Source organism: Leishmania panamensis (assembly GCF_000755165.1).
Source record: "Leishmania panamensis strain MHOM/PA/94/PSC-1 chromosome 27 sequence".
Taxonomy (NCBI): Eukaryota; Euglenozoa; class Kinetoplastea; order Trypanosomatida; family Trypanosomatidae; genus Leishmania; species Leishmania panamensis.
Genome location: NC_025873.1, coordinates 1,028,747 through 1,039,793, shown reverse-complemented (window position 1 = coordinate 1,039,793; position 11,047 = coordinate 1,028,747). Strand labels below are relative to the sequence as shown.

Sequence of the window (11,047 nt, the reverse complement as noted above, 5' to 3'; positions counted from 1 at the left end):
GGGCGGTTGGAAGGGCTTTGATAGGGCGGAAGAAACATCTGCAGGCGCGCGCGTCTTCTCGTGTCTTACCTGTGAGGGAAGGCGGAGAGGTAACAGCCACGCTGACATTCGTCGACGCGGGTGCACTGAGAGAGGGGTGGGCGAAGGCACGAGAAAAGAGACAAAAAATTCCCCACAACACACGACAACTCCGCACACACACGCGCACAAGCGGAGGGCTCCAGTGACGTACTGGTAAAGCGGTGATGCCGCTGCCTCACACAGTGGTAGTGGTGGTGGTGTTAAAAGAGAAGAGGAGTGAAGAGGACGTGGTAGCGCGCCCACCCTCCCCCTTCTCGGCTCCCGCAGACGGGCACTCGCCGGTGTGGTACGTTTAAGAGTTCAAAGCGAAGATCAGACAAACGGCAAGACGGAGACTTTTGTTATTTTCAGTACTCGGATGGGGGGGGGGGGCCTCACTGATCGAGCAGCTGCTCGTCACTCAGCCCCTTCTCGGGAGAGAGCGTGTGATTGGCGACCACCACAACATGATCGTCCTGCACAGACAGCTTCACATGCTCACCCTCGCGGATGCGGCCATCAAGCAGCATCAGCGCCAGTTGGTTCAGCAGCTCGCTCTGCACGAGACGCTTCAGTGGACGCGCACCGTACACGGCACTGTAGCCATTGACGCTGAGCCAGTCGTACACCGCCTCAGACTCCTCCAGTGTGATGTTGTGCTCCGTCAGCAGCTTCTGCACCTGCGCCATCAAAGTCACCACAATGCTGCGAATGTCCTCGCGGCTGAGGCGGTTAAACATGACGATGTCGTCCAGGCGGTTGATAAACTCGGGCGTCAGGCGCTGCCGCACCTGCTCCATGACAGCCGGCATCGCCTTGCTGCTCGGCACCCCCTCCGGCAGGCGGGCAATGACGTCGGCACCGATGTTGGAGGTCAGGATGATGATGGTGTTCTTGAAGTCGACGCGGCGGCCGTGGCTGTCGGTGAGGTGCCCCTCGTCCAGCACTTGAAGGAGGATGTTCGACACGCCTGGGTGAGCCTTCTCAAACTCGTCGAAGAGCACAATTTGGTACGGGCGGCGCCGCACAGACTCTGTCAGCTCCCCGCCTTCCTCGTAGCCGACGTACCCCGGCGGGGCGCCGATGAGACGGTGCACCGAGTGCCGCTCCATGTACTCGCTCATGTCGATGCGGCAGATGAACGACTCGTCGTCGAAGAGGAACTTGGCGAGGCTCTTGCACACCTCCGTCTTACCGACGCCGGTGGGGCCAAGGAACAGGAAGGAGCCCAGCGGGCGCTTGTGCGAGTGCAGGCCGGCACGAGAGATGCGCACGGCATTTGTAATCGACTCGATGGCCGCATCCTGGCCCATAATCGTCTTCTTGAGCTCCACATCCATGTGAATCAGCTTCTCCCGCTCGCTCGTCATGAGCTGCGCCACCGGGATGCCGGTCGCGCGGGCAATCACCTCAGCGATATCCTTTGAGGTGACGCTGTCGTGCACCATGAAGTTCTTCGAGCTGGCGAGGTGCTTGTCCTTCTCGATCTGCTTCAGCAGGTTCGGAATTTGGCTGTGCTGGATCTCGCCCGCCTTGGCAAAGTCGCCGCTGTTCATCGCCTTCTCGAGGTGGTGCCGCAGCACGTCGAGCTCCTCGGTGTGCTGCTTGATTGTCTGGAACAAACTCTTCTCCCGCTTCCACCGCTCCTCGAGCACGTCGTACTCCCTTTGCTTCTGCGAAATATGCTCGTACAGGTTTACCAGCTTCTCCTTGCCCACCTCGTCCTTGTCCTTCTTCACCGCCTCTGCCTCGATCTTCAGGCGGATCAGCTCGCGCTCGATGAGGTCAAGCGCCTCCGGCTTCGACTCCTGCTGCAGGCGCAGGCGGCTAGCTGCCTCGTCGATCAGGTCGATGGCCTTGTCAGGCAGACGACGCTCCGAGAGGTAGCGGTGGGAGTTGACTGCGGCGTAGACGAGGGCCTCGTCCTTGATGAGGCAGCCGTGGTGCACCTCGTACTTCTCCTTGACACCGCGCAGAATGGAGACGGTCTCTTCCACGGTGGGCTCCGTGACGAGCACCGACTGGAAGCGGCGGGCCAGCGCGGCATCCTTTTCGATGTGCTGGCGGTACTCGTCCAGCGTGGTGGCGCCGATGCAGCGCAGCTCGCCACGCGCCAGCGACGGCTTCAGCAGGTTCGCCGCGTCCATCGACCCATCGCCCGAGGAGCCGGCGCCGACCAACGTATGCAACTCGTCGATGAACAGGATGACCTTTCCTTGCGACTGTATGGTGTCCTTGAGCACCCCCTTGAGACGCTCCTCAAACTCGCCGCGGAACTTGGCGCCGGCAACGAGAGTACCCATGTCCAGCGCGTACACCTGGCGGTCCTTGATGCTCTCTGGCACCTCGCCCTTCACGATCCGCTGTGCCAGGCCCTCGACGATGGCCGTCTTACCAACACCAGGCTCGCCGATCAGCACGGGGTTGTTCTTGGTGCGCCGCGAGACCACCTGGACGGTGCGTCGAATAACCTCCTCGCGGCCCACGATGGGGTCTAGTCGACCCATGCGCGCCTCCTCAGTCAAGTCGCGCGCGTACTTCTTCAGGAACTCGCCCGGTGGCACGGCGTTCGGGTTCACCCACGTGCGCCCCTGCTGCTGACCGCCGTTACCGCCTCCATCGTTGTTGCCGCTGCTACTCCACGGCGTTACGCCCGTCGACTGCCATCGGCAGCTCGTCGTCAACACGGGGTGCGCAGCGGTGCTCGATCCCAGCAGCGAGCACGCCACAGCCGCCACGGGAGCTTTGCGGGTACCTCCGCAGATGGAGGGGGCGAAGGGTGCCGCCAGGGTAGCGGTGCGGCCACACTGCATCGCCGCGGCGACCTCCACAAGACACCTGCGCATCATAACAGGAAGTGGCGAGTTACCCAAAGAAAAGGCCAGGGGAGAAGAGCTGGCGCTACGTGCGTACGCAGCAACGAGCGACAGCGTCTCAGCAAAGATGAGTGGGAAGAGAAGACAGCCGCGGAGAGGCCGGTGTGTGATCCTCCAGATAGCGTGCCGTCGCTAGGCGCGGGTGGCAAAGCCCAAGCCAGAGAAGACGTACACCGTCCAGGCAGACCCGCCTCCGTTGGGATGTGTCCTGTAGGCGCAGCGACTCGAGGAGGACTAAAGCTCAAGTGAAGCGCCACGCAGAAACTGTCGGCCCCGGTAAGGAGGGAGGAAGAGCACAGCTGTAGAAATTCGTGGGTGAAACAGGCAAGAGCCGAGACGGCTGGCTAAACCCCTGGTGTGGCCGCCAACGAAAAGGGAGACGGAGGAAGCGGGAACGAAAGAGGCGAGAGAGGAGTGAGGAAGAAGCGGTCGTGGTCACCGCGTCTCGGTGTGCGCATGCGCGAGCCTTTGTGAGACTACAGTGGGCGGAGTGGAGAACCGGCGCGGGCACGCGGTCATGGGCACCACGCCGTAAGCCCGCATGCGCAACTCGCTCGGCACACTGTCACGCCTTTTTCGTTCTCTCCAGGAGGAGAACAGCGCTGTTGAGCGGAGCGGGAGCGCTGCGCAGATAAAGACAGACGCGGCACGTCGAGTCACGCCCATACACACACACACACCACAGGGCGTTTATTTCGTCTCAGCATGTCCGTCCACTGCCGTCGAGGTGGAGGTCGAACGTCACCCAACCCCCCCGGCCCGCCTCACAGGCCCACCAAGTGGCGCGAAGCAGCCGTAGACACACGGGCAACAGCAGTGCGCCGACTCGGTCATCCGAACACGCCCCCCTGCGTCAAACTCTGCCCACCCACCCTCTCCGCAGGTCGCCCTCCACAGACGCCACCGCCATGCGGATCGCCACCTGGTGCATCCCCCTCGGGGGTGGCACACGCTCGAGTCACGCGGGCACCACGCCCACCATATGGGCGGCACAGGTGTGCTCACTGCTGCAGGTCGCTCCGACGCAACGCCAGCCACGACCCGGTCGCCAGCGTCTTCAGCAGTGGTGCATCGCCCTGGCTTCGCTGTATCGTAGGTGGTGGCAGGGCCCACCACCAGAGAGGAGGTTCAGCATTGGCGGGAAGAGGGGGGGCTGCTTGGCCTTCCCCCGCAGAGTGGGGGCGCTGGTGCATGAGACGCCACGCGCGGAGGCGTCCCTTAACCCCCAACCCCCTAACCCCTGGGGATCAGGGATGCAGAGGGTTGAGGGAGAACAACAGCGAGATAAGTGTACATGGCGTACAACATGCCGTGCACCACCGCATCGCTCACTCTCCCTTCGCCTTGGAGGAGCCTTGTGCAGCGGGCACAGCACGCGTGACGAGCAAAGGGGGCAGTAGCGTCGCGGTTTGCCGCCCCTTTTCAGTTGTGTCTGCAGCGCAGCCAGCGATGGTGATGGAGGGAAGAGAGAGAGGGAGAGAGGGGCGGGGGAGCGCGTCCTCCGCAGAGAGTGAAAGAGAGAGAAGAGGAGAGAGACACACACCTGTACATCATCTGTGAAGTGCCAGTGGGAGAAGGGGGACAAAGAGGGGGGCGCATTGCGTGAGAAGGAACCCGTCCCCCCTGTACGCAGCGCTTTCGCAGTCACTACCGCTGTCCCGCGTTCTCGTGTGGACCCCCAAGGAGGGGGAGGTCCGATCCCTCATCGGGGTTGGCATGTGGCGTAAACGCCGTCGTGGGGGCGGCACGCGGAGGCGCCACGAAGCCGCGGTATACGACCGGCTCGGGCGTCGCAGACGGTGAGTCGGCGCGCGGTGTAATGGGCGGGGCACCTGCGATGACGCCTGCTCTGGTGCGCCTCTCTTTTTCGGCCCTCTCCGCCGCGTACGCCTTGCCCATGTCGGCCAGCCGCTCTCGCAGCACATCGTGTCGTGCCTTGAAGTGGTCCGTCTGAGACCTGAAGAATTCGAGGGCCTCCTGCATCTGCCGCATATCCTGGTGCTTCTTCGTCAGGTTCTGCTGATAGGCAGTGAGCTGCTCCGCGATCTCCGGCCCGGGCTGATGCGCGACGGTGGCTTTGGCGTTCATGTAGCGCTGTTCCACGGACTGGATGGCCACCTCCTTCTCCTCGAGCTCATTCCGGCGCTGGACCAGCACCCGCTGGAGCCTCTGAACTCGCTGCAGCAGCGCGTGCGTCTCGGGCTCGGCCGAGGCCAGCTCGTGGTACGGGTGCACGTTAACAGGGCGGGCCGCGTCATCGAGCAGCACCTGCACTCGCACCTTCTCCCGCTGCAGCTCACGTGTTGCGTTATTCAGCAGTACGCGCAACTCCGGCAGGCGGGCGACGAACGTGCGCATCTTCTCCAGCTGCTGTGCAAACTGCACCGTCTGGTACTCGAGGTGCTCCAGCTGCTGTGCCTGGTCATTGTAGAGGGCCTCGTGGCGCCGCAGAAGAAACCCTTTTGTGTGCGCCTGCTCGTACAGCGCCTGCACCTCCGCAGCGCGGTCCGTCACTTGGCGGTCAAGCATGTCCCTCTCATGCACGACATCATGACAGCGGCGCTGCTGCCGGCGCGTCTCGTCGGCTGCATCGCTGAGAACCGCACGAAGTTGCCGTATCTCCTGCCCTAGTGCCTCGGCACACAGTTGCTTCTTGTTAGCCCGGCGCTCGAAGTCCACCACGTGCACCTCAATGTCCTTCTGCTGCTTCTGCAGTAGCTGAACGTGCGCTGCCTCGAGCGTCACATCCTTCTCCCGCTTCTCGATGGCGCTGCGCATGGACTGCACCTTCGCCACCAGCAGTGTGAAATGATGCTGCTGCTCGCTGAGCCCTTGCTTCAGCTGGTCGTAGTGCGAGGTGTAGGTGTTGCGCTCCCCCACCATGGACTCGAGTAGCGCCTGCTGCTGCTTGACGCGTGCCTCCACCGCCGTGAGCTGCTCCTCGTACTGGGCCACCATGGCGCCTTTGTTTTCAACGTCGCTGAGGAGGTGCGCACACGCAGAGGCGTACTTCTTCGCGCCTGCCTCGCTAATCTCCGCCTCCTGCGTCAATACGTACACCTCCTGGTGCGTCCGCTGAATGTGCTCTTCGGAAGATGCCAGCACGCTCTCAAGCACTCGCAGCTGCCCAAGCTTCTCCGCGAGCCACGCGGCGTTGCGCTGCTGCTCGGCCGCTTCACTGGCGATATGCTGCTGCAAGAGGTTGACCTCCCCTTTGACAGACGCTGCCGTTTGCGTGGTGGCGTGGGCCGCCTGCTTCGCGCGGGCGAGAGCGGCCTCCTCGCTCTTCAGTTGCGTCGCCAACTCGCGATGCTTCGTTAGCTGCTCCGATCTCTGCTCCTCCGTAACGGCGTTGCGCCGCTGCAGTGCCTCAACAACCTTCTGCGCCTTGATGTAACGCCTGTGCATGGAGACGACTGCGGCCTGATACGCCTGCAGCTCCGCCGCCTTCTCGTGCGCGCGCTGCTGCCACAGATCATTCTCCTCGCTGCACTCCTGCAAAGCGGTGTTAACGTGTTGCAGCTGACGGCAAACACCCTGGTACTCTTCGGTCAGCCGCGTCTCTTCGTGCCTGATGTTGCGCAGCTCCTGCCCGTTGCGCTCGTGGTCCTCGCCGAGCGCGTCGAGGGTGTGCTGTTGAGAGGTGTGAGACGCGATGCGGCGGGCGATCGTGTCGCGCACTGCCTTTAGCTCCTGCTCTTTCACAGCCCTGCTCGCCAGCACCGTCTGCACCTCCTCCTCCGTCTTCGAGATCATCTCGCGTACAAGACTGAGTTCAGCAGCATTGGTGGAATTGTTGTTCAGCAGTGCAGCGATGCGTCGCTGCGTGGCGGCCACGTCGAGAGAGGCGCTACGGAACTGTTGAACCAGCTGCTCCTCCTCCCGCTGCAGAGCTTCATGGAGGCCTCGTAGACTGCGTAGAGCGGCCTCCTGCTCTGGAATGTCGATCGGATCCTGCGCCTTTGCCTGCTGCTCCGCGATGTCGCGCTTGAGCGTGTCGATCGCCTCCTTCAGCTGGGCCTCTTTCTCTTTCACCTGCACCAACCTGTTGGAAGTACGCTCCGTCTCACTCTTGAGGTGGGCAATGGTGTCACGGTCCCCCAAAGTCAGCCCAGCCGCCGTTACCGCCCTCTCCGCGCAGGCCTCGATGTCGCTCTGCAGGTCTGTGCACTTGCGCAGAAGCCGGCCCTCGCTCTCGTGACTGCGCAGCAAGGATCGGTGGAGGCCTTCGTACTCAGCGCGGAACTTGTCGAGGACGTCGTCCCCCTCCAGCGTCATGAGCACCTCTTGATATTGCCGCTCGTAGGATGGGAAGGTGCTGCACTCCGCTAAGATCGCTTGGAACTCTGTGTTCTCGGCAGCCGTAAACAACGAGGCGCGCGGCTCTGCGGCACTGTCTGCCCCGCCGCCATCGAGAGGTGAGGAGAAACTCATTCTTCGACCCTCCGTGCTGCGCGGGTGGGGTGGGGGAGTGTGCTGTGTGGGGAAATGCCGCCGCAGTTGGAACGCAGAGTGGTCTCCCCCTCGTGGCGCAGCGACGCTCCTTTTTTACTGGAATGCGCGCGGGGGCCAAACGGAGGGTTGGAGAAGTGGGGCAGGGCAGCAGAGGGAGAGGGGTGGGAGGCGCTTGTCAGAGGGTCGCGGCGCCAGGCACGCCGGCGCAGAGACGGTGGCTGGCGGTACGAGTAGAAAACCGTGGCAGCACGCGCACATTGGCTTTCCTCCACCACCACGAACGCAGGCGCTGAAGTTGGAAAGGGGCTCGGCCGACAGGAAGCGGTGAAAGGCGAACAACCACGCGAGGGAAAAGCCGCGGCGGGCGGTACGCGGTGCGCAGAGGCTCGCGTTTGGATCACAGAGAGGAGGAGGGCTGCGCGGGTTGTGCGGGGGGCAGGGGGGAAGAAAGAGAGAGGCCGCAGCCCCCTAAGATGTGGTGCGCTGTGTGGGTGTGCGTGTGTATTCTGCGGTGCAGCGCAGGCGGGGCACGCCGCGCTACAGGGCGCTGTGCGGGGATGAGAAAATGCAGCTGGATGAAAAATGACCTGCAAAAGTGGCGTAGGAGGAGGAGAGTGCAACACGCCGCCACCACGAGCACAGACGCACTCCCTCCCCGCCGCCGCGCCAATGGGGGTGTTACTCGAGAGCAGTCGAGACAGAGTGCAGCCAGCCTAGCACAACACTCGCGTCTCTCTTGAGCGTGTGGGAAGGCCACTCGCGCTCCTCAAGCAGCAGTGCCAGCTCCGCCTTCAGTGGGTTGCGCTCCGCAGGGTCAACAAGGCCCCTCTCCTGCGCGCAGAGGCGCAGCTCCTCCTGCAGGGCAGCACGACGCGCCATCTCAGCCTGCACGCGCGCCTGGTACTGGGCAATGTCCGCTTGCAGCTGCGTGGCAGCCTGCTGACCATCACTAAGTCGAGCCTGGAACTCTTGCAAGCGATTCTGCTGCTGGAAGAGCTGCTCGCGTGTGGCCGCCGATGCGTTGTTGAGCATGACCGCTTGCAGGAGCAGTTGCTTCCTCGAGCGGTGCGACCAGCTCAATGCGCTGTGGGCATGGTAGTCCAGCCGGGCCACAGACACCTTCATGTCCCGCATGCCCAACGCAGAGGACCACCATGGCGCCACCGACGTGCTCGACGCAGCGGCCTCGGTGTCATACATGACTCCTGCGGACTCTTTCATCTTCGCCAAGCACACTGCTATGGCCGCCACTTCGTCTGCCAAGCGGCTGTCCGACGTGAGCGGTGGCACCTCGCAGCCAACACCGTAGTCCTCGACGGACTGGTCGTCAGAGGCGCCTTCATCGGCCGCAGCGGCGCGAGCGCGCTGAATATTGGCAGCTTCAGAGAGCGTATCCACCTCGACCATGCGACGCTGCTGCGTATCCGTCGCCTCGCCCGTCAGTAGTGTGACGGACGTCGAGTCAGCCGATGGGTGGAAGCGAGGAGCAGAAGCCAAGTAGCAGCCAGCGTCGCGCCCTGCTTCGATGCGTCTCTTGGCGTGGAAGTCAAGGTCATGGTGCAGCTGCTGCAGCGTGCGCTGGATCTCCGCCGACGTAATCTCTACCGACAGAACGGCGCGTGACTGCTCACTGAAGAAGTGCGGCAGGCCACAGCTGTTGGTGGGAAGAACAGGCGCCCCGCCACTTCGAAGAACCGCCCCACCAGTTGATGAGCTGCTAATACCACCCGCAGGATGGCTGAGAGGAGCTGAAGTCGAGGGCGGCAGCCGCCGCGAGAGCAGAGTTGGTGAGAGAACGCCTTTCACACCCTCACCAGTGAGGCCATCAGCACAATCCTCGCTGAGGTGGGCGCCCTGCCGAACCTTGGGGACCGGACCTGAGGGTCTATCAAACAAGCTGGTCAGCTGTGCGCTGCGTGTTGCCGCGTCCTGCCTCTTGAGTGAAGGCGGAGATGCTTCCGTGGAGGACGGAGCGGATCGGGGCCGCGTTCGGTGCTGCATTAGGAGGCGTGCCTCTGCGCTGTCACGCAACGCCACCGATCAAACGCTCCGCGTGTGTGTGTGTGTGTGTGTGTGTGTGTGTGAGAGAGGGAGGCGTGACAGCGCCTCCTGTGAACACGTTGGAGGTGAGGAAGGCAGCGCCTACAAAAGCCTCGGCCACGTACCCGAACAGCGGCAGCGGTACTGCGTAGAGGCGGCGCCAACGGTCAGGGAGAAGAGGAAGCGAAGCAACGGCGACTACGAGGTGGCCCGCGGGAGAGGGGCAAAGTGTGATGGCATAGAGAGGAGACACCGCGAGGCCATCACAAGTGCGGGAAGGGGGCCATCTGGTCCGTACACTCTCAACCGAATACGTCCTCCGCATGTATGGACGCATACACCGCTGCAGGGAGGAGGGGGGAGGGGGGCAACGCCGATCCATTCCCCCACCACCACCACCACCACCCCCTCTCTGGTTGAGAAGGGGGGAGTGCGTCTGGAGACCGACACCTCCGCACAGACGCGATGGAGGGAGGAGGGAGGAGGGAGAAGAACGCACCGAGGGGGTCAGGAGGTGCGAAGATGAGCGGTGCGGAGGGCACGGCAACCTTTACTCATTTTCATTTTCTCTCCTCTAACCGTGTCGTGCAGCCCCAATGGCAGTGACACACTGGCATACAACTCTCGCCGAATGCGGCTGCACCAACGTGCAGAAGCACAGAGAGACGGCGGCGTGGGGGTCGCACCGCTCGTCCCGCTGGCGCACACGTCCCCCAAAGAAATGCAGAGAGAGAGAGACACCACGCACACGCCGGCACTCGTCTGCCGCTCTGCCACGTGACGCGCTCTTAGAAAAAATCAACGATCAACAGCAGCCGCATGAGCGACATCACGCAGCTCTGTAGCCCCGTGATAGTCCGTTGGGTCTGCAGCGCCTGCTGTATGCTGCGAGACATGCCGCTCTTCCATTGCGCCTCGACCTCCTCAGCGTGAGCAGCACTGCGGTGGATGCCACCGCTAGCTGCAGGTGAGGAGCGGACACAGGCAGCAGGCTTTGCAACGGCGGACGCCTGCTGCTGCGCCTCGCGCAGCTTCACCCATGCAATTGTCAGCGTTTTCGCCAACCGCTCACGCACCGCAGGCAGCAGCGTCGCACTCCAGCTCAGCCCCCAGAGGTACACACTCGCCTTGGCGGACCGCTCGACGAGTGCCGAGGTGCGCGGCACTTCCTGCTGAAGCAGAAAGCCGTCCTTGAACATCCGGTGCAACACCTCTCGAGCCTTGACGTACGTTGCGACCGACTGCTCCGCTAGCGTCCGCTCCTCCAGGAAGTGGTGCTGCAGCAGCAGCCTCATGATGCGCACACCGAGTACGCCGTAGCGACTGTACACGACCCGCTCACACACCGCCTCCTGCAGCAGCTGCACAGCGGTGACGTCGTCCAAGGCGTACAAGTCGCTCTCGCTCTGCGGCTTCACCAAAAGCGCTCGTGTCGACGGCATCGTCGTGAAGTTCGGGGAGGAGCCGGCGGCTGGTGTCATCGGCGCAGCTGCGTTGCAGCCCGCGAAAAGAGCGACGGGCTGGCACAACCGCTCCAGGCAGCGCCGCACCGCCTCTGCCTGAGCCACTTGACACGCTGTCAGTACCCACCCGCGGCTCGCCACCACATTCCCCAT

The 11,047-nt window shown here is 63.2% G+C and overlaps 4 protein-coding genes across 4 annotated transcripts, besides 1 other annotated feature; all 4 read right to left on the bottom strand.

Moving 5' to 3' along the window:
* Nucleotides 1–455: 455 nt before the first annotated feature.
* Nucleotides 456–2,909, bottom strand: LPMP_272590 (ATP-dependent Clp protease subunit, heat shock protein 78 (HSP78), putative; the record flags this gene model as incomplete). The annotated part of the gene is made up of 1 exon (XM_010702042.1): nt 456–2,909. One exon carries the CDS (start codon nt 2,907–2,909, stop codon nt 456–458), a length of 2,454 nt encoding a protein of 817 aa, XP_010700344.1.
* A 725-nt stretch (nt 2,910–3,634) lies between these two features.
* Nucleotides 3,635–4,155: a repeat region.
* Nucleotides 4,156–4,583: 428 nt separating this feature from the next.
* LPMP_272580 (hypothetical protein) lies at nt 4,584–7,370 on the bottom strand (the record flags this gene model as incomplete). Its single annotated transcript, XM_010702041.1, has 1 exon — nt 4,584–7,370. The coding sequence occupies one exon, from the start codon at nt 7,368–7,370 to the stop codon at nt 4,584–4,586; it is 2,787 nt and encodes a 928-aa protein (XP_010700343.1).
* A 699-nt stretch (nt 7,371–8,069) lies between these two features.
* Nucleotides 8,070–9,392, bottom strand: LPMP_272570 (hypothetical protein; the record flags this gene model as incomplete). The annotated part of the gene is made up of 1 exon (XM_010702040.1): nt 8,070–9,392. The coding sequence occupies one exon, from the start codon at nt 9,390–9,392 to the stop codon at nt 8,070–8,072; it is 1,323 nt and encodes a 440-aa protein (XP_010700342.1).
* Nucleotides 9,393–10,219: 827 nt separating this feature from the next.
* On the bottom strand, nt 10,220–11,047 carry LPMP_272560 (hypothetical protein; the record flags this gene model as incomplete). The annotated part of the gene is made up of 1 exon (XM_010702039.1): nt 10,220–11,047. A coding segment is annotated over one exon (828 nt), but the record flags the coding sequence as incomplete, so codon positions are not given.